The 27,421-nt window shown below is 46.5% G+C and overlaps 1 protein-coding gene across 1 annotated transcript in view; it reads right to left on the bottom strand.

Annotated features, from left to right (window-relative positions):
* kcnh1b (potassium voltage-gated channel, subfamily H (eag-related), member 1b) overlaps positions 1-27,421 on the bottom strand; it is a 36,588-nt gene that overhangs the window by 1,836 nt on the left and 7,331 nt on the right. Inside the window, exons 7-10 of the mRNA XM_066647741.1 lie at positions 22,525-22,954; positions 13,515-13,714; positions 12,248-12,500; positions 6,977-7,173 (exon numbers count right to left, since the gene is read on the bottom strand). Coding sequence (XP_066503838.1) covers positions 6,977-7,173; positions 12,248-12,500; positions 13,515-13,714; positions 22,525-22,954 — 1,080 coding nt within the window. The remainder of the gene's footprint in view (positions 1-6,976; positions 7,174-12,247; positions 12,501-13,514; positions 13,715-22,524; positions 22,955-27,421) is intronic.

The following is a 27,421-nucleotide window of genomic DNA, read 5'->3' as shown; positions in this document are numbered from 1 at the left end:
GTCTGTGTGGGTTTCCTCCGGGTGACTGTCTGTGAGGAGTGTGGTGTGTTCTCCCTGTGTCTGCGTGGGTTTCCTCCGGGTGACTGTCTGTGAGGAGTGTGGTGTGTTCTCTCTGTGTCTGTGTGGGTTTCCTCCGGGTGACTGTTTGTGAGGAGTGTGGTTTGTTCTCCCTGTGTCTGTGTGGGTTTCTGGTTTCCTCCCACAGTCCAAAAATACACGTTGGTAGGTGGATTGGTGACTCAAAATTGTCCGTAGGTGTGTGTGTGTGAGTAAATGTATGAATGTGTGTCGCCCAGTGAAGGAGTGGCAACCCCTCCAGGGTGTGTTCCTGCTTGCGCCCAGTAATTCTGGGTAGACTCCGGACCCACCGTGACCCTGAACTGGATAAGGGTTACAGAAAATGAATGAAAAAAAAGGATGAATGTAAGTGTTACTTATGAGACGTTAAGCAAAGCCACCCCCTCTGTGATGGTCCATCACTAAAGCCGAAGACTGCTGTGTGTGAGACGAATCAGAAGTTAACGAATATGATGATCAATGCTTAGAAGTAAGTGGTCTCATCTGCCCCCACTGCTCTTGCGCTACATATCTTAGAAAGCAGCAACAGGCTCTGAGTAAATCTGAACGCATCTGAAAGGAAACTAATTAAAAGTGAAGCCGGGACTTCTCGAGTCACACAGCCATTCTGTCCCATCTGTTCGAGCTGCTCGTCCATCAGCGAGAGTCTCAGTTCCGTGTGTTTATGAATGCAGAGGCAGGGCTTTCGTGTTAATGATGTTCGTTTATTCATCAGATCCACAGAACTCAGCTGAACTCTGGTCAGCGTTGGATCTCCGGTGTATGTACCTCCTCTCAGATCTGCCTCTACATGGACATGGCACGAAAAAATAAAACAATCACTTGGATTTTCCAGCGTGAGGAGAAACGCCCTGCTGCTGTGGAGTCACAGTGATTAAACAGTGGTAATGACCGAAGAGAGATGTCAGGACTGTGGCAGTTTTGACAGGGACACTCACATCTCACCAGCCTCAGGGCTGAGGAAGGGGGTCACTTCTGGTAGAACTCCAGAGATTGTAGACAGAGAGCACAGTTTAATCTTTACAGTAGAAACGAAAATATCTTCTTACTTTTCAGTGTAAGTTATTGTAACAGTATTTTAACCTACGCCACTCCGAGCCACGCAGCAATTGTTTACTTATGTCTTAGGACTCAGGAAAGTGCATCTACGTAAATAAAAGTGGAGGTGGTGGAGTGCAGTGAAACACAGTCATGCTGTTGTCTCCTGTTAACCTCGGCACAGGCCCTTCAGGGTCACACACTGCTGAATACTGCACACTGGAGCAGATCCACACACACACACACTGCAGCCCTTAACAAAGATCAATAACAAACAAGCAAGAGGGATGATAGAGTGCGGAGGGACAGAAGTGAAAATGGATAACAGGAGAGAAGCAGTGAGACAGAAAAGTGCAAGATGGCAAATAAGTAACATAAAAACACAAGGCAGTAAAAAGTCAAGAGCGTAACGGTTATAGAGCATAACTCTCTCTCTGTCTCCCCCCCACTCTCTACTTCACTCTCTCTCTGTACTTCACTCTCTGTCTCCCTCACTATACTTCACTATCTCTCTCTCTCTCTCTCTCTCTCTGTCTCCCCCTCACTCTCTACTTCACTCTCTCTCTGTACTTCACTCTCTGTCTCCCTCACTATACTTCACTCTCTCTCTCTCTCTCTGTCTACTTCACAGATTATGTCTCGGTCTGACTCTCTCTCTCTCTTTCTCTCTCTCTCCACTCTCTCACTCTTTCCCTCACTCTACTTCACTCTCTCTCTCCCTCACTCACTCTCTACTTCACTCTCTCTCTGTACTTCACTCTTTCTCTCCCTCACTCTACTTCAATCACTATCTCTTTCTCTGTACTTCACTCTCTCTCTCTGTCTCCCCCTCACTCTCACTCTTCTTTACACTACTTCTCTTTCTGAATCTCTCTTTCTCTCCCTCACTCTACTTCACTCTCTTCCTTTGTACTTCTCTCTCTCACTCTCTCTCTCTCTCTCTCTGTCAGTTAACCAACATAACAAACTGGGCTGTTAGTGTTCTCCTCTTGATGTTGATAGTGACTCCTTTGACATTTTGCCCACACATTTATATATTGTTATTGGATTTTCCACAGATGGCCACTTTGGAGCAGCTGCACATGAGGTCTCCATGACTATGGCATGCACTGCCAAATATAAGGACACCTCCAACCCCTCAGCCCCACCCCAGCACTGGGCTGAGAAGCAATGGGACTGTATTCTTTGGAGTTGCAGACATATATGGATCAGCCACAAGATTAAAACCACTGATCTGTGACGTGAATAGAATTGATTGACTCATTAAAGTGGCACCTGTTGAGTGGTGGGATACATCGCTTTGGAACCAGGAAAAACGGGAAAGTGTAAGGATCTGAGTGACATTGACGAAAGTCTCGTGGGGTGTTCCCTGTGTGCGGTGGTTATTATCTTCCCAAAAGTGGTCCTATGGAGCAAAGTTAAAGTTAGTCTTAGGCTGTGTCCCACACTGCTGCCCTGAATAGTGTTTCTGAGGTGTAGTGTGGTAAGTTCCATAGTGTTGTGTGTTGTTTGGGACACAGCCTCACTCTCTAACGTTAATGTTAAGCAAATGCTTATATTTATCATTAATCATAGAGCTTATATTTTGCGTATGGGGTGGGCTTTGACTCAGCAAATGGGGTGGGCTTTGACCCCCCCCAACCCCCCCCCCCCGATATCAGACTCTCTCCGGCTCCCTTGCTTGTAGCTGATCTGGTTTGTTGCCCATAGTGACGAGTGAGATAAAACAAGTGGGAATCACTATAACTCACTGTCACTAGACTGACCATTTAAAAAAAACAGAATAAGAAAAAGAGACACGTCAAACAACGCTGAGATCCAGAGGGGTCCAACACGGCAGTGAGGTTAATTAGGAGTATAAAAGACGAATGATAACACAGCAGCTTAACAACACCAAGTCTTGGCCTCAGACAGAGAGAAGCCCCACGCGGCAGTGGTGTGATAAAGGCTCTGCTTTTTTCAAGCGTAACATAATAGTCCACGGCAGCTGGGGAATCAGAAGATCGATACCACTACTGTGCTATGCAAATGTGTGCTGCTGCTGTGCTGCTTCCTGAAGGTCGTCCACAGTGTCTTACCCCGCTGCTGAGAATCAGAGAGGAGCTTGGAGGTTTGCTTAAGAGAGTCAATACATACACGTAATGAGCAGGATGCCTTATGGTGATACCAGCTGCTTTCACTGTCTCCAGCTGCTTCCTCTGAGACTGTGAGAGAAACACCGCGGCTCAATTAGAGAAATCAATACACACTGGAACGGCCAGGGTCCTCGGACCCGTGCGGCTGCTTTAACCGGTGTGAGACTGCTACTTCTCCTTTGGAAATTCTTTTTAGAGAACTTCACAGGCGCAAAGAGGTTTCTATCTGCACAACTGCAGATGTCAGCCTTGAAATGTGTGTGTGTGTGAGAGAGAGAGAGAGAGAGAGAGAGAGAGAGTGTCTTTAATGTTATTGCATCACCAATTTGGCAAAAAAGAAAGTGGAAATATGGGTCATCTCTTTTTTTTTAACCCCTCTCTCTCTCTCTCTCTCCTTTTCTCTCTCTCTCTCTCTCCCTCTCTCTCTCTTTCTCTGAAAGATGAGTGAGCATTCCCCCTTAAGTCTTCAGTAAAAGTGTAACTAACACACTATGATTAGCTTCTAGAAAAGCAGAGAGGATAATGCCATTGGTTCAGCGCTAAGAGGCTTAGAGAGGTTTTCCTCACCCAAATAAACTGCTGTTACCTTGATGACAGCACAACCCTGCAATGACACGACTGAGAGCGAGCGAGGGCATGTAGTAAAACGCTTGCTTACACACGGAAAGCAATAAAAATGCTTACTCTTGTTGCCACATGTGTGGAGTGGCGTATAAAAAAAAAGGGCACTCAGGGCACACTCCTTCTTCTGGAGCAGGACGCTGTCCTCACTCTCGCGTCCCTCTCGCTGTCTCTAGTGAACTCTCACAGCAGGTACACTATCAGTTTGTTTGGCTCAGCTGAGTGAAGTTATTGCTGTATTAACTGGATTAGCTGCCCCTGTTGTTTATTTCTCTTTCACTTTTTAAAAACTCATTCAGTCCAGGTCACTACCAAAGTTCACCATTTGGTGATGAGCTCTTTAAACACACACAGACACAGCTGAAGTATAATTATTCCTAGGTAAAAGCAGCAACTCCATAAACACAGATAATAGGGCTGTCGCAATAACCACATTATTGTAATCCCACAGTATTGACCCCCCACAACCACAGTGTTTACATGTTTTCCCTTTGTTGGCAAGGTCTTCCTTGTTTTAGACTTCAGTGCATGTGAAATAAATGAAAATGAACGACTCAGTGGCAGTCTTCTTTTATAAAATGGAAACAGCAGCAAAACCAAGTGCAACTTCGCCATTTTGGGAGCATTTCACATTTCAAATGAAAAGAGAGAGCCAGCTAATTCAGACGAAGCAATATTCAACGCCTGTGCCAGAAAACTCACAGTAAACCGGGGAAATACATCAAATTTGAGCTCTCATCTAGCTGCCTCTGATCCAGTTATCGAAGCCCACCTGCCTCCACCAGCACCAGGTCATGGAGCAGCCTCAAAACCAACAGTTCGGGCCAGTTCCAGCCGACAATTAGGAGTGAAGCACCAGAATCAGGATAAATGAAGTTGGGGCAGTAATATCACACATCGCGGTGTGGAGACTGTTTAAAATAATTATAAACCCTGTTTAAAATGCCTGTGGGCCAGGGTTTGCTTTACTGCGAAGACTACACAAGCTGTGCGCGCACGACCGAACATCTGCGTCTACACCGTGGGCTCCGAATGAAGCCGAATGCGCAAACCTTGAAGTATGCCTTTCACACAGCGTTACATGCTCTGCTGATCAGCTCAAGCCAGGATCTGTAAAACAATGTCCGCAATAACTGCCTCTGTTTGAGTAGGTCCTGACCAGGCTCAGGTTTCAGATTGGGCCGTGCGGTCAGGTCCAGAAGAGTCGGGGTTGGGTCCGGGCTTCAATTTCATGCCTGTGCAGAGCTCGGACTGAATATTCACCGCTTTATTCATCTCACTACAGATGGAATAGCCTGTCCAGGTTTGACTGATGACCAGCTGTTACAGCAATTAAGGGGCTAACTGAACTTGAATGCCCTTGAGATGTGAGTGCGCCAAAGCGGCAGTTCGAAGCAATTGAATTTCCTTCTTGAACAGATGGAGCGTTAATGAGAAGCTCCTGATATTTCAACATCTTATCGTTTTACCGTTCGACCGCTGCGTTCTGTGAAGACTGCGGTTCAGCTATTGTTGGTTTTTCAGAAATGAGCTCTGTATAAACTGTAAAGAGGCTGAAGGCAATAGCCCACTCTGTATTCCAAGCACTAGAGCCATTATAGAGAGACCTCCTTACAGAGCCTCCAGATGAGCCTCTATAGGGGTGGAGGAAGGTTCTTTACCCTTCTTCCCTTCCGCAGATGAAAGTAAAGATCTTCCAGTTCAGTGGCCACTGCTCAGTGTTAAAAAAAAAAATAGAGAAATCTCCCCATGAAAAGTGCTTACACAGAGAGAGAGGACATGAATTTCAATGGAGCCGTAGCCAATGAGACACAAGCTCGATGCTGAGCACAGCTGACAAAGCACTATGAGACAAGACAACAGTCGGAGGAGCTTCTAATCCACAGGAGAATATTTACGCTACATCCGTGTGGTTTATAAAAACAGGACAACGCTTTTTCCGCCAATCAGTTCGGCGCTCAGTGGGAACATATGCTGCATTAGCTAATTAAACACTGAAGGAGCCTCAGGAGTAAACAAGAGCCTGATTACAGCTTTTCAGAGACAAAGTAACAGCTCCATTTCTGTTACAAATAGCGGAACAGTGCAAAGACTGAGGCATATCCTTTCTGTGATATTCAAGTGTCCATCAGAGTTAATTAGCATTGATCAAAAGTTAGGGGTTAATGAAGGGTTAATTGATTAACAGGGGTTAATGAAGGGTTAATTGATTAACTGCAGGGTAAGGAAAATGAATGTAGGCTTGTATTTTATGTTAAAGCACTGGTGCTGCACCAATAGAAGCCCAGTGCGCAGTACATTTACAAACGACGAGGGAAACCAAGGCGACCTCCGATGAGCAATGAGCTAAAACTAACTGCACAGTATTGGACCCTGATGAGGACAGTGTGTCCTTAACAATGCATCATTAACAGTGTGTCATAGTTACAGACCGCTGTCCATCTGTTGCTCTGCATACTGTGTAAGCCCCCTTTCACACTGTTCCTCAAAGGTCAGGACCCCCCACGGTCCACCAGAGAGCAGATATAATTCAGGAGGTGGATCATTCTCAGTGACACTGACCTGGCGGTGGTGTGTTACGCTGGTATGAGTGGATCAGACACAGCAGTGCTACTCGCTGACCGCTGTCCACTCTGTGAGACACTCCTCCCTCGTTGGTCCACCTTGTAGATGTAGAGTCAGAGACAGTAGCTCATCTGTCGCTGCACAGTGTGTGTCGCTCGTCCTCTAGTCCTTCATCAGTGACACAGGACGCTGTCGGCTGGATGTTTTCGGTCGGTGGACTGTTCTCGGTCCAGACACTGAGGGGTTTAAAAACTCCAGCAGCACTGCTGTGTCTGATCCACTCTACACCAGCACAACACACACTAACACACCAAAATAGGGGCAAACAAAGTATGCAGAGCGATAGATGGACTACAGTCTGTAATTGTAGAACTACAAAGGGAATCTGAATGGTCAGTGGAGTGTAGAAACTAGGAGCTAATTTGACTGTATTGTTGGCGGGTGTTAGACTAAACGTTGCAGGGTTGTTCATGTTTCCCCACAGTGGAACGTAACGGTGCAGTCAGTGCCTGACACTGGAGCCTCACTCTGTCACTCACCCTCTTCCTCAGGTTGTAGGTGAGAACCAGGTTCCTGGAGAAGTGGTTGGAGAATGCCGTGTAAAACTCCAGGACTTTCTGCAGGGCGTCACGCTTGATGATGTGTAGATCACAGTAGGTCAGCGCTCGGACGTTAGCACAGGCCTGAGCCAAGTTCACCTCCTTCCAGAACACATCCCCAAACACATCGCCCTTTCCTGAGAGAGAGAGAGAGAGAGAGAGAGAGAGAGAGAGAGAGAGAGGGAGTGTGAGAGAGAGAGAGAGAGAGAGAGAGAGAGAGGGAGTGAGAGAGAGAGAGAGTGAGAGAGAGAGAGAGAGAGAGAGAGAGAAAGAGTGAGAGAGAGAGAGAGAGAGTGAGAGAGAGAGAGAGAGAGAGAGAGAGGGAGTGAGAGAGAGAGAGTGAGAGAGAGAGAGACAGAGAGAGAGGGAGTGAGAGAGAGAGAGAGGGAGTGAGAGAGAGAGAGGGAGAGAGAGAGAGAGAGAGACACACACCTAGGTTCAAACCCTCTGTTACCTTCATGTGTGAGTGGAGATGTTTGATGGATCATGAGAAAGCATCTGTGTGCTAAAGGTGAGCTGAGTGAGGGACAAATGAAGTATGGCTCATGTTTATAAATGAGATCAACTGTTAATGCACTGGAACATGGGACAAAGTCAGACACTTGAAAACAGCAGAAGAGCAGCGTTATGTTCCGCAGTTCATTGTAAACCGTGGACTGTAAGAGCTTTAAACAGCAACACACCCACGACTGATTACAGCAGCTTCATTGCAGAGAGGCCTTTCACTACAGCATGTGTGTGTGTGTGTGTGTATATGCCTTAGTGACAGGGTGAGTGCATGTAATTCTCCACATGTGTGTGTGTGTCTGGGTGTGTTTCCCTGTGATGGACCAGTGCTCTGTCCAGGGTGTGTTCCTGCCTTGCACCCAATGTTTCTGGATGGGCTCCGGACACTCCGCAAACTGAAACACTGTCTCTCATTGTCGCTCATTGTCTCACACTGTCTCTCATTGCTTCCCATTGTCTCTCACTGTCTCCCACTGTTTCTCACTGCCTCCAACCATATCTCACTTCCTCCCATTGTCTCCCATTGTCTCTCACTGTCTCCCACTGTCTCTCACTGCTTCTCACTGTATCTCTCACTGTCTCCCATTGTCTCTCACTTCTCCATCTGTCTCTCACTGCCCCCGTCTCCCACTGTCCAAATAGCAGAGTCCCTTGCTGTACTCAAATGCAGTTTGTTTAAATGACCATCGCTCAGTGATTAGTGATACTTTCAATAAGGATTTAAATGAAAACTAATCCTGCACTTCCCAAAACACATTAAAATGCCCTAAAATGTATTGAATTGTGTTTCTTTTTCTCAGACCGTGTTGTTGCACTTCTGTTTATTGTGTATTTTTCTCTTTAGGTTTCAGCAGTGAGTCCTGCATCTAGTTCTAGCGGTAGTCCTCTCTCTCCTGGTGAGGACATATTCTCTGAACAAGATGACAAAGCACTTTGGTAAGTGGCTCTGCGTAAGAAGCTCGGCTAAATGCCGTAAATGTAAATGAAATGCAAATGTAATTCAGTTTTATTCAAAGTCAGTTTCAGTCATTTCTGTTGGTCTGTTTACCGTGACGTTGATGCACTGCATAAAGCAGATGGCTGTTTTTTCTCAATTAAATGGAGACACATTGTTATGTTCGTTCTGTGACCATTCATAGGCCTTGTGTGTGGATGCTCTTTACTGGTCCATGAAGCCAATAATGCCTGTGTCAGCTGGCTTTAATGAACAAGCTCCTCTTGCCTCAATGAGCCCTCGCACTGTCCCCAGTCCTCACAGTAATTAAAGTCACCACCACAAACCCATGCGATGATTATTAAGAGCCTGGTCTTCTGCGTATGAAAACGAGACTCCCCAGTGTTCCCAGCTGGTGAGAGGGTCTAATCGAATTAATCAGAGATGCAGAAGCATGACGAGACGATGTGAATCTGAAACTGTCCAGAGGAATAAGAGATATCCATCGCGCCGACGGATCTTCGTTCTACTCTGGTGCAAACACATCGTGCAGTAAAGTCACACTGATTCCAGAATCAACATTCATCTCGTTCTGTTTCTCAACAAGCAACGGCAAAATAATAATCCCACACTATTCTGCGGTTTCCCTGCAGGGGGTACAAGCAGCGCTGTGTAGAGCAAAGGAAAAAAACAATTCCAGCCTGGGCCCAGGGGTATCATAAGCTCATTTTCCTCTTCCGACTATCATCTCCGTGATAGTGGGCCAAACTACCGTTCATCTACAAACAGGAAGCACTATCAGAGCTCTGCTTTCATGAGGCAGGCCACCCCTGATTCCCTCATTACCATCCTCCAGCTCCCAGCCATGGAGTCCCAGTCATAATAACTCTAATCTCAGAGCAGGAGCCAGAGGCCTGTTCTCCTGAAGCGACTGCTTTGAGGAGTTTAACCTCAGACATTCGATTAATTAAAGAGCAAATGGATCCAGTAATGAGTCTGATTCCACTGTGCGAGGCTACTGCTACTCACAACCCCAGGGAGCTTTGGGGAAATAACTCACTGAGCTGTGGAGACGAGTGTGAAATCCAAACACAGAGCGCACATTTCTTCCAGCAGGCTTTTAACAGTTCATTATCCGTTTACAAATCCCATATTTTCATAATTCCAGACTGCAGCTGTTAGAAGCTTAGCTGTATTTTATGGAAGCGATGCATGTTACGCTCTAGGGCCAAACATTTTTCGCTCACATGATGTTTCTCCTGACCTCAAGTGCATTGATTAGGAGTAACAGCTTCCAATCTTCTGGAAAGGTGCAGCACGAGCCTCTGCAGAACGAGCGGAGGGGGCTGGCTGTGGTGGCGGGGCTCGCAGCCAAACCCCAAGCCACACAGACTGAGGTGGAGCTGCAGCAGCATGACTCTTCCCACTTAATCTGGCTCTAATCACCTGTCTGATCACCTGTCTGCTTCACTCTAATACGCCAATCAAATCGATTGTTTACCCTCAGTGACCAGTTCACTAGAGAGTGCGAGAGGGACGTGAGAGTGAGGACTATGTCCTGCAGTAAAGTGAGTGTTTAGAGAGGGACGGAGCAGGCTGTGGTCATTCCTCCTGTGGCCGGTTCTAAACCAGTGGGCCTTACAGGGGTGTTAATCAAAGTGAAGCACCAACCACAGACCCTGAGGTCTGGACCTTCATCGGGAGGACATTTTAGTGACTGGACCTCACCGACTTCTAAATGAATAACCCTGGTCTATACTGTGGAACATCGCTGTGACACATGAACATTAGTGAGGTGAGGTGCTGGTGTTGGATGAATAGCTCTGGATCAAAAACAACACTCTAACCATGGCTTTCAAAGTGCTCCATCACTTTAAAGAACTAAGACCCATGGCCACAACCCAATGCTTTGGTGCCTGCAAACAGCATCAGAGCACTTTCACGTTTGTAAAAACATGGCTTTCAGGGAATACAGCAGGAGACTAGTGTGTTTCATGAAAGGCAGAAATACAAGGCTCTCATTTGCTTTGTTTCTGCTGAGGTTAGCAGCTGACCCCCTTCTTTAGAGCCTCTTGATTTAAAAGGACTCAGATGGTGATTGGACACAGGGCCTGTTTATACTGCTCCCAAACTGATGTATAGAACAGCTTCACAGCCTAAATCTAGGACACAATAAGTGTGTGTGTTTCAAGTTCTGCAGAATAAAGCTAAAATTAGCCAACACTTAGGACACTGATGAAACTTATTTCTGGTCTTTAAACCACAAGTCTAAAGTTTACTTTATATTTAGGGAATAATTAGTGAATAAAGCTTGCACAAGTTATAATCAATCTTTGAAAAACATGGAATGTAATGGAGGCGACCATGCCCACTGCCAAGTGTCAGCTAGAGGGGTGTAAAGTAATGGAGTGATGGTTCACCATTCAATACAAGTGTGCGGTCAAGAAATTAATTATTAAGTGCCCAGATTGTTGGGTAACTAAGGTGTTTTTGTGTAGCGTATAATTTTAATTAACAAGTCAAACATTCTCCAGTTCTTTTGTGGTTTATGTTGTTTAATATTAAAAATGACATTTGTCATTTTACTCAACAAATTTTAACCTAAAAATTAAGAAGTTTGTAAATGGTGAATGAGAAGAGTTTATTGGTGCAGCAGGTAGTGTCTCTGTCACAGCTCAAGGGACCTGTAGGTTGTGGGTTTGAGTCCTGCTCCGGGTGACTGTCTGTGAGGAGTGTGGTGTGTTCCCTCTGTGTCTGTGTGGGTTTCCTCCGGTTGACTGTCTCTGAGGAGTGTGGTGTGTTCCCTCTGTGTCTGCGTGGGTTTCCTCCGGGTGACTGTCTGTGAGGAGTGTGGTGTGTTCTCTCTGTGTCTGCGTGGGTTTCCTCCGGGTGACTATCTGTGAGGAGTGTGGTGTGTTCCCTCTGTGTCTGCGTGGGTTTCCTCCGAGTAACTGTCTGTGAGGAGTGTGGTGTGTTCTCTCTGTGTCTGTGTGGGTTTCGTCCGGGTGACTGTCTGTGAGGAGTGTGGTGTGTTCTCCCTGTGTCTGCGTGGGTTTCCTCCGGGTGACTGTCTGTGAGGAGTGTGGTGTGTTCCCTCTGTGTCTGTGTGGGTTTCCTCCGGGTGACTGTCTGTGAGGAGTGTGGTGTGTTCTCCCTGTGTCTGTGTGGGTTTCCTCTGGGTGACTGTCTGTGAGGAGTGTGGTTTGTTCTCCCTGTGTCCGCGTGGGTTTCCTCCGGGTGCTCCAGTGTCCTCCCACCCTCCAAAAACACATGTTGGTAGGTGATTGGTGACTCAAAATTGTCTGTAGTTATGAGAGTGTGAGTGAATGTGTGAGTGTGTGTCGCCCTGTGAAGAACCCGCCTTGCGCCCAGTGATTCCGGGTAGGCTCCAGACCCACTGCAACCCTGAACTGGATAAGCGCTTACAGACAATGAAATGAATGAATGAAATAAAACCTATTTGTACATCTAATAAATCACACGTCTGTGTTTGGCTTTACTAATGGTCATGTCGCTAAATGCCATCAAATCCTCTCAGCAAAGTTCCAACAAGTAGTCTAAAGCCTTCCTAGACTGCAGCCAAAAGGGAAAAACAACCTTTTAACACCCTTAGACCCAGAAGAAAGGTTGGATGAGAAGTGGTTCATAAACTTGTGTCTATTTAATGTATAAAGCTCAGTCGCGTTGTTTATAACTCCAGGACAGTTTCACGAGCGGACGGCCGAATGATGTACAGTATAAAAGCAGTCACTTCAATTAATTGAACTCACCCAATATAGCTACAACCTCATCGTCCTGAATGACCTCCAAGGACCCGGATACAACGAAGCACAGGCTGTCCACACTTTCACCCGCGTGGTAGATGAGGTCCCCCGGAGCGCTGTGGACGGTCTGAAACTCCATGGCCAGAGCTCTGAGACAGCCGTCGCTGGCCAGGCGAAAAGCAGGGTGCTCTTTGAAAACCTTCCTGTTGAGGTGGACACAAATATCCGCTCGCATGTCCTTCGGGCAGATCTGTAAGACCTGAAGGGAAATGGGTTTTATGCTTACGTTTTTTGTATTTACAAGTCTGTTTACAAAGCTACAAGATGTAGCTTTAGTTCAGCTTTGGGAAGTTTGCCTGGACTAGGGTTCCTGCCTGAGCTGGGAATTGAATCTTAGTTTTTCATATGGAGTCAGCAGCGTGATCTACTACACTAATAATAAGGCTATTACTACTACTACTACTACTAATAATAATACTAATAAAAACTAATAATAATAATGATGAGGGTGGCACGGTGTCACACAGACCCAGGGTGTATTCCCTCTTTGCGCCCAATGATTCCAGGTAGGCTCTGGACCCACCGCGACCCTGAATTGGATAAGCGGTTATAGATAATGAATGAATGAATGAATAATAATGATGTGTTTATGAAGCCCCAGTGTCTGTAAATGGGTAAAAAACAAAGTGTCTCAGTCCGGTATGCTAGGCTTTCTCTCTCTGCAGCACTCACAGCAGAAAAGCTGCATTTTTGAGTATTTTAGACAATAAAGAGAACGCCAAACATTGAAAAGCATGACCTGAGATGAAGATATTGCTCTATTCCTGCTCCATAGCTGAGTAATATTTACTTATTTTTGCTGTATGTGGAATTGACTCTAAAGGCACAGAGCTTCTGAACATAAACAAATCAGAGAACAGTGTTTCCACACCATCCTCGACATTCCCTTTAAGTGAGACTTGGTTTTAATCCTTTTCTAGAACGGAAGCTGTCCTTAAAGAATATCTGAGCCCAGGCCAGGCTTCGTGCACGCTGTGATTTTCAGAATCTGTAGACGTCTTAAATAATATTCCCAGGTGTGATCTTCTAGGTGCAAAGCACGTTTGTCATTACACTGCGGATGTTATTATTGCACAGGGAGAATGAATGACCCCGCGTGACATTCCTACTGAGTGATGAAGGCAAACTCCCTGCACACACACACACACACACACACACACACACACTAATGTGTCTGGACGGCCAAACTGCAGCAGTCCTCAGCGCCAGGTACCTTGTCAGTGTCGATTCCCCTGGACATGGACCAAGTGGAGACGATGTAGTCCATGACCCTCTCGCTCAGCCCCTTGGGGACCTGGTAAAGCTTCAGAAAGTCTCTCACGCTGTTCAGCATCTCATGGTAGCGGTTGGTGTTGGCGTACATCTGCTGGAAGATGGTGGTCACGTTACCGAAGATGGTGGCATAAAGAAGAGCTGCACGGAAGACATAAATAAGGAAGGTTAGACGATGATTGTGAAAGGGAACTGACTGAAAACCCCATTGTAACCGGTGCCTTCAGCTAATTTAAGGTACACTCATTATGGCTTTTACAGTCTCAGAAAACCTGTCACAGAGGTGGTGTCCTCAAGGTACTTTTATTTATAATTTTATGAATTTATTTTACACAGTTCTATAATGAAAGCTTACATCTATTAGAATAAGAATCACTTTATTGGCCACTGTTCTTTCACACAGAGGAATTTGTTCTCTACGTTTAACCCAATCCGTGCAGGGAAACACACACGTACACACACGCTAGTAAACACTAGGGGGCAGTGAGCAGTGCCCGGAGCGGTGGGCAGCACTAGTCACGGCGCCCGGGGAGCAATTGGGGGTTAGTGCCTTGCTCACGGGCACTTCAGTCATGACCTGCCGGCACTGGGGATCGAACCAGCAACCTTTCAGTTGCACACACAGTTCCTTTAAAAAACACAATTGGACTGTTATACCTTTAATAACAATAATGTGCCTGTACCAGACTGTTCTGTATGCTCTCTATAAAAAAGCATCGGACGCTCTGAAACAGCTGCAGATGGGAACAAGCTCTTCATCTCCCTCAGGGCCAAACATGAGCTGGAGCGGTTGAAAGCCCCCTGCATCAGACTGTGTTCCTCTACTCAAGAGCCATTAGAGGAGCGAGTGGTGCTGGAGACCACAGCACCCTTAACATTAGCTCTCCACTGGGCTTCTCTGCATCTGAACATGATCCTGGAAAACCCTCTCACCTTACAACCAGCTCTAATGCTGAGCATTCCGCAGTGGACACTTAGATCGATTCAATCGCTGACAATTAGCCTGTGAAGTCAGCGCTTTTTCTCAAGCATGTCATCCTCCGTCCCCTTTAGCCCTTCAGAGGTGATACAAATCAATTGTAGCTCTGCTGATATCTGCGACAGATGATGCTGAGGGATCCAATCTCAAGTGAAGTGGAGCGAGACTACAAGCCTGCTTTAATGCAGTGGACGAACTGTTTGGCCGCTCCCGGCCTGGCCTCTTCCTCAGAGCATGACCTTGCCGATGGGGATTCACACCACGGCTAATGGTTAGTGTGTTTTAGTCACAGTGTGGAGTTAATGGAGCTCCGTGTGGATGAGGTAGACAGCCAAAGGATAGGGTCCATCAAGGCATGAAATCTGAGGTATTGGTCATAGCCAGACACGGCCTATAAAGAGCAGCATTAGCCGCCCAGCAAGGGACCTGAGAGCATCAGTGAAGACAGTTGCGGTGATGATGCACAGGGCAGGGCTGTTTTGATCCCGGCATGCTGTTAAAAGCTGCCACCATAATGGACATGGCTGATTCGAGGGCTATGGGTCTTTGTGCCCACATTATCTCTGAGTGTATACTCTCTGATGTGTCCGCTAGCCTGGAATAGTCCACAACACTGAAGAATAAGGGCAGTTCTATTTCACAGAATGCAGTTTCAGGACGTCTACGAACGGACACCCCACGCAATATATGACCAGTCCCTTCGCCTGATGTTCCTTCTGTAATGAAGGGAATCAGTACAGAGTGTGTGCCCCGCTTTATTGAGGTCACAGTCTCTACTCTTTACTAAACGTTGCAACATTTCTTGGTAGAATTTGATCACACAAATTCTCATAAACATTACAACGTCAGAATAATTTTTTAAAGATACTGGATGGGGTTTCATCGTCCAAGAGAATGCAGTACACCGTCCGCACTTGACATTCAGCAGCTCACCTTAGGCACACGTACATCTCGGTGTCCTCTTTAACAACGCTGCGTCTTGCTTTTAATTTAACTCTTTCTTCTGTAAAACACTTTTGCAATAGCTTTTGTATGAAAGGTGCTCTATAAATAAGCTTGCCTTGCCTACTCTTTACTCAGCACTGCAGAAATTGCACTACGTAGCTTTTGGAGGAGGGCAGAACACCGCCCTCTACCTCCTCCAATCCCTTGATTTCAGAACAGTGCTGTAAACGTGAATTAAACTCTGCAAATGCAGGGGGAGCCCAGGAGCAAAAATACTAAAATTTAACCTAGTGATCGTTTTACACCGAAAAAAGTGTTATACTTCATACTTACACTGAGAACGCATTAAACACCCCTCGTAGTGAAAGTGCCACAGTGACTCTCTGTAATGTCCCTGTGTCCGCACAGGAATCACAACTTTTTCTGTTGTTGAGAACGATTGCTTTTTCAATTGAATTGGAGCGATCCGTATACATCAAGCTGATCTGTTTTTTTTTTACCGATTTCAATCTTGGTCCATGTCTTACAGTCTGATTACCCAATGCACTCAATTACAGGAGTCCCTTCTCCTAGCATCAGACCACCGCGGCTAAGAGGCAAATCCAATATCCCTGAACAGGCAGACGTGATCTATAACCTGCTTTTTAAAGAGGTTTGCTGCATAAGGCTGCTCCTTTACATATGGTCAGGACGCTGTCCGGATACAATAAACCTGCACCTGTAAAAGGGTTACTCTACAGGGGGAGGGAAAAGCGTTCTTAGCTTTGAATGCAGGGTAATGCCATTTTGGCTTATTGCTATTGGGATTTTCATTAAGAAATGTGCTTTATAACGACTCCAAGAAATAGAAAACACAGAGATGTACAACATCATCTACATTCAGCTGCTGTCGCTAAATTTAGACCACAGAGTTGCACAGCATCAGATGGGGCAGTGGAAATGAAAGCTGTCAGGCATGGCCATAAAAACCCATGTGTGACTGAAAGGTTAAGTGAGACTGGAAGCGGGACTAAGAGACGTCTGCAGAAACTCAACAATGGCTTTACAACCACAGGGCTCACGTTATAATCATGGTGGGTGAAACTGCGCTCCTTAACCCCTGTGGAGGGCTCTTGTGTAACAGCAGAAAGTACGGCCTGGTTAATTGGTGGGTTTATTGTTCTCAGATCATTGTGATGCTCTTGCCATTTCAGAACAATCGCAGTCGTTTCTGTCCGATTGCACCGGGGGTCTGATGGTTTGGCTTAACCTTGCCGTCTGTTAATAAAGCTGAAAGGCCTCGAGTTGCAGGTTTCTATGGCACTGTCAAACCTTCGCAGCACCCCGCATGCATCGTTTTGATCTCGCAATGACGGTTTCAAAAGCTCCGAGAGGGAATACGCCGTCAAAATCAACCTCCGCCGGTTTCTCGCAGTTTTCTCCCACGTGCTGTCGTTCTGGGAGAGAGGAGTGTGAAAGAGGAAGAAATATATGAGAACGTCCTGTACGCAGATCCCGGAACCTCTTAAGGCCCTGTTCAGACATAGGTCTGGATTCTGATTTGAGCAGATTTTCAGAGCCACATGAAATTGGATTAAAGTCACAGCTGTAGGTGGTTTCAAATCAGATCTCTGAACACAGAACATGGTTTGACCGTTCAATTTCACGTTTTTTCATCACAGACTGGATATGGCCAACTTTGCAATGTGAACTCGGTCTAAAAGTCTGATTTAAAGGTGATATATTATACCCCGGGAGGCACGGTGGTGCAGCAGGTAGGTGTCGCAGTCACACAGCTCCAGGGGCCTGGAGGTTGTGGGTTCAATTCCCACTCTGGTGTGTTCTCCCTGTGTCTGCGTGGGTTTCCTCCGGGTGCTCCAGTTTCCTCCCACAGTCCAAAAACACACGTTGGTAGGTGGATTGGCAACTCAAAAGTGTCCATAGGTGTAAGTGAATGTGTGAGTGTGTGTTGCCCTGTGAAGGACTGGCGCCCCCTCCAGGGTGTGTTCCTGCCTTGCACCCAATGATTCCAGGTAGGCTCTGGACCCACCGCAACCCTGAACTGGATAAGGGTTACAGATAATGAATGAATGAATATTATACCCTTTTCAATGATGGGACACTCTTCTGTTTCTTAATGAAGCGTCTGTGACCTGCTTTGGTCCAAACCCCACGAGCCCCACAGCAGTGTTCTCCCCCTGTGTAAACAGCCCCTGTTCAGAACGCCCGCTTTCAGCACCTGTTCCTTTAAATGATAATGAGCCGCTCGCTGTTCACCCCGACCCCGAGCGCACAGCAGTGAGGAGCGAGGAGCAGAAGCTCTGGTTTTTAGCCGTTTTCACTCTGTTCTCTTTCTTCTCTGTTTTTACTCAGTGCTCTTATTTCTCCGCGCTCATTGTTTCGCTGTGTTTAACCTCGTCTTTGCGCTCTCACATAAACACAGGTCCGGTGAGAGACTCTGGCGAGGGGGCGGGGCTGTTTTAAAAAGTGTTTGCACTTGAAATCAGAAGCAAAGCTTGATCAGATAAGCTCAATTTATCCCATGTTTGCTCACTTAGGCAGTCCACAGAAAACTGACTGGCACTTGCAAATCTTGCAGTGTAAATAAAGCCTTAGAACACTGTCATCATTTCATCAGCCTTCAAATAGGTTCATATTCACTGTCTTTTTTCCCCTTCAAAGGCACTGTTTAAAGACCTTGCAGCTGAATTTGAAAGCGTTGTTTCCAGCAGACCTCCCAGCAGGCTGGGGATCATCTCTGCTCCAGATCTACTGCCCTGTCAGAGCTTTCTCTCACAGAAACCCATCAGCCCAGATCCCTGCAGGACACTCTGGGTCCAGCAGCTACACGGTTATGTCTCTGGGACACACACACGGACACAGGACACTCCTGGGTCCAGGAGCTACACGGCTCTGTCTGTGCTTCAGACCCGAGGTTTCAGGCGAAAGGTTGTGTCCAGCCAAACAGCAGAGGGATATTACATGCCAGAGAAGTTTATAGTACACTCTGATATATTGCTTTTGTGTTGGATTGGCCCTCAGTCCAGAGGCAGACAAAGACCTAGAAAGCGGAGCTTATTGGGTGTAAGCCACGGAGAAGGCAATGCCAGGGACTCTGACCAACAAACTCCAACATACACTGAGATTATAATGTGGCCAGTTGTTTGCAAAGAACTGATAAACCACATGAACCAGTGAAAACAGGGGAGCAGCATCGTGCTCTAACATCAGTAAAGATTTGATGGCATTAAAGTGGTCAGGTACAGATGCTGGACGACCAGTGCTTTAATATAAAACACCTCAAACTCTTCACTCCGTTATAAGACAAGGCTTTTCTGATGATCACCACTCTTCACGCTGTACCATCCTCTCTGTGGGTTTGCTGTTTCAATTAAACAACAGTGGCTGTAATGGGCTGTGAGCTCGCTGAGGTGTGGTGAAGTGTGTGAAGCGTAACCAGCCGAGTCTCGAGGGTGAGAAACAGAGGAGAATGGGAGAAGAGGAGGAAGTTAAACAGACATACACCGAGGGAATGAGAATGACAGACAGCGCTGAGAGTAGACGAGACTCCCTCTCTCTTCACAGTCTCTTCACAGTCAGCTCACACACCTGAGCACCACACACACCTGACGGAGGCAAAGACACACTGCATTGAAGTGATTGCTTAAGACATTCTTCCAGATTATTTATATACATATCCTCTAACCTCATCACGTTTGGGTTTCATTGGGTTTCATAACTGTCCTCATGACTTGTGTTTAACAGTAGACCGTTCCTGAGGCCGTTCCACGTTGCCGGAGCAAAGTCGTGATGCTGCAGTGACGTGAGCTGGTTCTCACTGACGAGTTTCGAACTCTTGTGTCCTCGTTGTTTGGGGTGAATCAAGCACTACATCCAGGTGGCTGTTTGTTTTCCTGAAAACTGGAATGTAAACTGGGCAGTGGGAATAGCATCAAGCAAGAACTAGAAGACATATCACATGAGAACCTTTATCTAGAAACAGCCACAGTCCTTAATACTTAATACAGTACTCCTACAGCATCCAAAGGTTTGTCGACATCTCTTCTAATAAGTGTTTTCAGCTTCTCCACAACACTGGGCTGTGAAACACTGACACAGAGCCAGGGGCAGACAGAGCCAGAGAGCCAGGCTTAAAGTGTCCTACAGTGAAGGTGTGATTGTGGACTCGGCCTGTATTCACCCTGACATTCGCTCAAGTTCAGTGTCAGTGGCCTGCTCCCATTTACTGGCCTAGTGCTATATTACTCACACAAACAGCAGCAGAGACAGCTTTATTACCTCAGACCCGTACTTAACTCACACACAGAGACCCGGTACAGACGCATCGGCCGTGTGGTTTGGAAATGCATGAGGTTTTAAAGCAAAAATCTGTAGTATTTTTACGTTAAAATTACCCTCAAAAACACTGTGATGCTGTAAAGACCTGTAACAGAGTGAGCAGAGCCTCTGTTGTTGCTACTCCAGCCTCACCTCTGCAGAAACTGCACTATGTAACACCCCCCCCCCTCGATTTCAGGACAGTGCTGAAAAGGTGAATTACACTCTGCAGCTGAAGTGTAAAAAGCGATCCTTTAATCTATTGGTTTTTTAAGATGTCTGTGGGGTTTATGCCCAGCGTGTAGAGAGGAGTAAACCGCCCCAGCTTTGGGCTGTGAAGCAGTGTATCTAAGCCATCAGGTACCTCTGGGATGAGTTGGAGTGGGTGTTAGGTCCATAAATGATCATTCAACATCGGAACCTGACTTTACTAACACTCATGTCATCAAACCTTCACAGCAGTGTGTGGAGCATCTTGTGTAAAGCCTTCACCGAAGAGTAGAAGCTGTTACTGCAGCAAAGTGGGGACCAGCTCCCCTTTAAACCCTCAAATTCAGAATCGTTTTTAGATAAACAGGTGTCGACATAATTTTAGGCACAGCAGCTGAGAGACAGATTTAGAGAAGCCTCAGTATCTCAGTCTTACTAATAATCTACACCCACATCTGTCAGAAGAAAATACGCAGAGGCCAAATGGAGACTCCAGATAAAGCATTTGAAGAGCTGCATATGTTTGCATAATGATGCACTGAACTCACACACACTCTCGCACTCACACACATTGCATGACTAAGCTGTCTGTGTATGTGTGTGGGTGTGTGTGTGTGTGTGTGTGTGTGTGGCGCGAGGGGTGACAGACTGAGCCCCTGCCTGTCGTCTTCACAGAACAGCAGCAGTGTAACAGCGTGATCCTCTGTCTTCCTGTCAGTCCCCCGCCCCTCCTGCCTCCCCACATCACCGTCAGCCCAGGGCAGGCTTCCACAATGCAGCAGCCACCCTAGGGTACCGAGCAAGCTAACATGTTCACCCACACACACACGCAAACATGCAAACACACACTGTCATGTGTGCATTTACACACACTCTTAAGCAAAGGCAATCAAAACCAACACATGGGCCTCTGATATTGATCTCATACTGATCTCATTTAGGCCACTCACTGTTTACTCACTTTAGTCCAGTCCCACCCACAAGCAAGAAATCCCCATCACATGATGCTACCGAACTGGGAGGGGGGAGGTTAGCATATGCTTCCTCTGAGAACTGAAGGCAGCCACTGTTTCTTTTGAAAATGCTGCATGAAAATGGGCAGTGTCTTTGGGACTCAACACACTTAGAGGAGACAGTAACTGCCCGGATTTGTTGCATTAATTAACAGAAACGATGACTAGCATCGCTCTGAGTGACAGGGAGAAGGAAGACCATCGTATCCACTCAGATAAACAAGCCTAATCATGCACTCTGATGGCTATGGCAAGAATCAAAGCTTGGAAAGCTGCACCAGAAAAGACTTGTGCTCAATTAAACAAACATCTCTCACCACTGCCCTCTAAAGTATGAAACAGGAAGTTGTTTTAAGAACCATGATGTGTCTTTTTATTTACACGCGGTGTCCTCAGCTCATTAAATGAAAACACATTCCGTGTAGTGATATAAACATGTGACTGTGAAAGATGCCAATTCCAGATGATAATTTAATCCCCAAAAATGATCAGCTATCATGAGATTAACTCTAACTCTAACTACACTAGTCGGACCTGCAAATCAAAGTTCTTATCATTACATCATCTCATCATCTTCAACAATATCACAGAGTAATCCAGCTCTACAAAGGCCCCCTCAGCAACTGCTTTTCCCTGTTGCTCACTACATTTTAGGGTGCAGTCGAGAGACTGGTTTCATCTTAAGAGCAGTGTCTGCAATCTCCTGAAATATGGGGAAAGAAACATTCTCGAAACCAGAGCCAATTATGTAATTTATCATAGCTGCTCCCTGGGCCTGTGTTGGGACAGAATGCAATCTAGATCACCGCAGGGCTCTATATACAGCCAGTGCTCCACCAGGGCTTTACTGAAAGTGTGTTATTCACATCCTTGGTACAGAGAATGCACCTGCTGTATCCCACTGCACCAGGATGCGATGAGAATGAAACTGAAAAATGCTAGGCCTTTGTGTCAGGAACACAGGGAAGAATACAGCGAGAACTGAGCATCACTGAAAGTGGGCTGGCTCTGTTCTTCGAGGCGTTGAATATGAAATAAAGTAATGAAGATTAATTAACTTATTCGTTCATTGTCTGTAACCCTTATCCAGTTCAGGGCGGCGGTGAGTCCGGAGCCTACCCAGAATCACTGGGCGCAAGGTGGGAACACACCCTGGAGGGGGCGCCAGTCCTTCACAGGGCGATACACACTCACACATTCACTCACACCTACATATATTTTAGAGTTACTAAGATCAACAGTACAACAGTACTATTACTAGTTTTAAATTTGTTGTCAGCAACAGCAGATATGAACCAGTAATGCACAGTAACTCTTTTATAGTTGTCTTTATTCTCTGGTCAGTTTCTTTTGAAAGAACTTGGATGAGCACCAGTGCAAACTGGTTTACTATGTGAACTGACATAGTGATTATAATCTCTATAACTGATTGTGGCTCTCACTGGGAATACTACACAGACGTGAACTGGTTTAAGAGTTTTACTCACAGCCGATCATCATCATGGCCACGGCGAAGATCTTCTCTCCGTCGGTGGTGGGGGCGATGTTCCCGAAGCCGATGCTGGTGAGACTGGTCATGGTGAAGTACAGCGAGGTGATGTAGACCGAGTCCTTGCTGGGGCCACCATCCCAGCGTCCCTTTCCGCTGGCATTGAAGCGGTACGGCGTTCCCATCGCTTCCCCGAGAAGGTACAGCCAGCTGTCCGTCCGCACCACGTTGGCCTCCTCGTCGATGACCTCGTAGTCTCCGATGCTGTACCAGATGCAGGCCAGCCAGTGGGCGGCCAGTCCGAACACACACACCAGCAGCACCAGGACGGCGGCTCCGTACTCGATGTAGTGGTCCAGCTTCCTCGCCACGCGGCCCAGCCTCAACAATCTCACCACCTTCAGAGAGCTGAACAGACTGCTGATCCCCTGCACATCCAAGAGTTATGGAAATGAGAATTGACGCAACAAAAATAGAGCCTTTCACATCAGCACGTCTGTGCTTTGCTTTAAGTAACACTTTCTAGGGTAGAATTAAGGGTTTGTGACATCCAGTCTTCATTATGCTTCCATCAATCCTTTATAAACCTACAGCTGTCTATAAAGGCGCATTCCAACCACCAGCAGTTGTCATAACTGTTTCTAGGGTGAACTTAACTAAAGCAGCTTTTATGACAACTGCTACTTGTTGGGATTAATTTTTTAATTATATTTCCTGGTTTTTGCCAGTATTTTGACACCTGGGAGAGCCCAGTCTTAGTGTATGTTTGTGTCAGCTGTAAATAAATGCTCACTGGCTTCTAAATGATGAGCTACATAATGCTTAAAACTGCTGTTGTTGGTGTAACAAACAGAGACACAGTAGACTTTAGGTATATTACATTTGGGCACATATGACTAATACATTCATTCATTCATTCATTATCTGTAACCCTTATCCAGTTCAGGGTCGCGGTGGGTCCAGAGCCTACCTGGAATCATTGGGCGCAAGGCAGGAACACACCCTGGAGGGGGCGCCAGTCCTTCACAGGGCAACACAGACACACTCACACATTCGCACACACCTGCGGACACTTTTGAGTGGCCAATCCACATACCAACGTGTGTTTTTGGACTGTGGGAGGAAACCGGAGCACCCGGAGGAAACCCACGCAGACACAGAGAGAACACACCACACTCCTCACAGACAGTCACCCGGAGGAAACCCACGCAGACACAGAGAGAACACACCACACTCCTCACAGACAGTCACCCGGAGGAAACCCACGCAAACACAGAGAGAACACACCACACTCCTCACAGTCACCCGGAGGAAACCCACGCAGACACAGAGAGAACACACCACACTCCTCACAGACAGTCACCCGGAGGAAACCCACACAGACACAGGGAGAACACACCACACTCCTCACAGACAGTCACCCGGAGGAAACCCACGCAGACGCAGAGAGAACACACCACATTCCTCACAGATAGTCACCCGGAGCGGGAATCGAACCCACAACCTCCAGATCCCTGGAGCTGTGTGACTGCGACACTACCTGCTGTGCCACCCTTCACTAATACATTCTCAGTGTAAATATATAAAGCAATGCTATGAGTTCCTCCTCTGGGGCTTGTGACCATTATTTTATTGCTATGGGCGATGCCTGGTAAAGTGATGTCCTAGCTGCTGAAACTGACACAGTTTAACCATAAATAAGTTCATGAGGGAAGCAGTAACTCCAGGCTTTCTGTGTGATATAAACCATCTGAAGCACTACAGCAGGGAACAGAGCAGTGCTTCCTTCACCCTCGAAATGTTCTGTCTATCACATAGCTCTTATAAATAATGTTTTTTTTTCATTCAGCTGTAAACAGAGAAGCAGAGACAGTATTGATACGAGTTTAAAATGATTATGTATGTCCCTGGAGCAGTTTCAAGTCCTCTTTAATGCATGCGCGCACACACACACACACACACACTTTCAGGCGGCATGCGCTCTAGGTCTTGGGTTTGTTAGCTTGTGCTCCCAGCATAGCGGCAGACTGAATACGCTGGATAACCCGTGCTGACAAGCCCAGCAAAAGCAGTGGCCTGCGAGGCTTGGTAGGGGAAGACTCTAAGCACTGTAATCTTTCATTACAGCCCTCTCTCTACACCACTGACACTAATACGATAGACCCACGGCTCCGCGAGGCTGGAGGAAAAAGCACATCATCCATGCTTCTGTTCTGTCGACGTGTAATTTCCATCGACCAAAATGATTCTAGTTGTCATTCCATTTTTAAGCAAGTGTCACTGTTCAGCAGCTCCGAAGATTTTAGTGCACTATATTTAGGTAAAAAGTAATATTTGATGAACGATTCATTCATTCATTGTCTGTAACCAGTTCATCCTCATTAGGGCCTGGAATCGCTGGGCACAAGCATCACACACTCACCCAGTCAATCACACACTCACATCTGTGAACAATTTCACACACTCACCCAGTCACTCACACACTCACCCAGTCACTCACACATTCACCCAGTCACTCACACACTCACACCTGTGGACAGTTTCACACACTCACCCAGTCACTCACACATTCACCCAGTTACTCACACACTCACACCTGTGGACAGTTTCACACACTCACACCTGTGAACAGTTTCACACACTCACACCTGTGAACAGTTTCACACATTCACCCAGTCACTCACACACTCACACCTGTGGACAGTTTCACACACTCACCCAGTCACTCACACATTCACCCAGTTACTCACACACTCACACCTGTGAACAGTTTCACACACTCACACCTGTGAACAGTTTCACACACTCACCCAGTTACTCACACACTCACACCTGTGGACAGTTTCACACACTCACCCAGTCACTCACACACTCACACCTGTGGACAGTGTCACACACTCACCCAGTCACTCACACACTCACACCTGTGGACAACTTCAAACATACATTTAGCCACTTAACTACACACACAATCACCCAGTCACACATAAACTCAAAGTTTTAGAGAGTTTCTCATGCTCACTCATGTACACACACACACACACACACACACATTTATGGGCAATTTCACACACTCACCCACTCACTCACACATGTCCAAGTCCAAAGCAGAACAGTCAACCTTTCAGCTCACTCCCTGGGTTGGTAGGAAAGCTCTCCATGTCCCTTTGTTATCCCTTTGACCCACTCCAGCTGTGAACCTCGGGCCGCTTCGGCTCGGGCCACAGAGAGCAGATTAAAGCCAGTGTGAGACTCTCGTCCTCCAGCCTTTGGCAAGACCCTCGTGGAAATGGCCCTGCTATTATTGTTCAGTTCAACCTCAAATTGTTCAGCTGTGGAGCTGACACACGGGGGGTTCACTAAACTTGTGATCAACAGGAGACACGCACTCACCAAGAACTTATTCTTCCCTTATACTGCACAGAGCTGCACTAAGCGCTGTAAGGCTGCGATGCTTCAAAGAAAGAGCAATTCATCCAGTGGACATTGACTTCAGCCACAAAGACTGGACGCTCTGAATGGGAGATGTCAGATCTTTCACAGGCAAAGGTTTAAAGGGGCTTAGGGACAGTGCATTTGCACCCATTATCTCTGGAAACAGCTTGGCTGTGAATGTGCTACAGTTCCTCCGGATGGATCGAAATCCCCTCAAGGCGTCTGCAGTTACCATACAGGAAAAAAAAAACTAGCCAGGCTTTATCCTTCGGGACATTAATCAACGAAAGATTCCCGCAACCCATTCGAATGCTTGGAGGCTGCTGAGAGAGGAGGTTAACGCTTGAGCAGGTTCGGCCTAAGTGCATCAGCACAACAGAGACTTTTAAAGGCACACATTAACCATTTGTGCTGGCAGCTGCTGAATGACGTGGCCTCAGGCGCGGTCAATCTGAATTAAAAACGGATGATTTAAAGGGTGAAGTTTGCACGCCCCGGGACTGGTGGCACATCTCACGTCTCCGAGATACGCTGAGCTGAACGCGGAACTACGTGATAGCATTAAGTAATTGATGTGTCAGTCATTCGAGACCTTGGGCCATGCCACTGTGCGTGCATCTCTTCCAGAGAAGTGTACGATTCAGCAACATGCAATTCCCATCACCTTCGCTCATCTCCATCCACAAACCACCTGCTGGACTGGGGTGAACTTTTAAAAAAAAAACGCAACTACACCACAAAACACAGCCAAGGGCAATGGCTCCTAATGCAACAGCAAAACAATTTCCGCAATGACAGATCTGTGTGCTGATGGGGACACTTTCAAAAAGTCAAAAACATGCTGCCTCAAAGAGTTCTGCTGCTCTGGAATGACATCTACTGGATTCAGTTCACTGTAATCAGCAGATAGACGCCCTGAACTGCCCTCAAATACACTCATGCCCAAAAGTACCCAGACAAATTTAAATGTAAACATGCTTTAATTGCCGTTGCTAGGCCTTTCACAATAGCATTTTTGTGGGCGAAATATTGTCCCAGAAATAATTGAGATAAATGATATAATTGTCATTTTAAGACCATTTTATACCACTGATATTAATATAATATAAAAGCATAATAATATAATTTAACCCTTTTAAAGAGCAAGAATATTCACATTCACATTCAACTTGAGATTAGCAAATTTAACCTCTTCTAGGTGCTCCTCTCGCTGACTCATGTGTTCAGATACCATCAGTGCTAATGCCTAGTGTAAAGCCTTCCCAAAAGAGTGGTTACTTCATTCATTCATTGTCTGTAACCCTTATCCGGAATCACTGGGCGTAAAGCAAGAACACACCCTGGAGGGGGCGCCAGTCCTTCATAGGGCGACACACACTCACACATTCACTCACACCTACGGACACTTTTGAATCTCCAATCCACCTAGCAACGGAGTGTTTTTGGAGCGTGGGAGGAAA

The sequence above is a fragment of the Hoplias malabaricus genome, chromosome 16 (genome assembly GCF_029633855.1).
Source record: "Hoplias malabaricus isolate fHopMal1 chromosome 16, fHopMal1.hap1, whole genome shotgun sequence".
Lineage (NCBI taxonomy): Eukaryota > Metazoa > Chordata > Actinopteri > Characiformes > Erythrinidae > Hoplias > Hoplias malabaricus.
The sequence above is the reverse complement of the archived record's forward strand: the minus strand, read 5'-3'. Positions and strand labels throughout refer to the sequence as shown.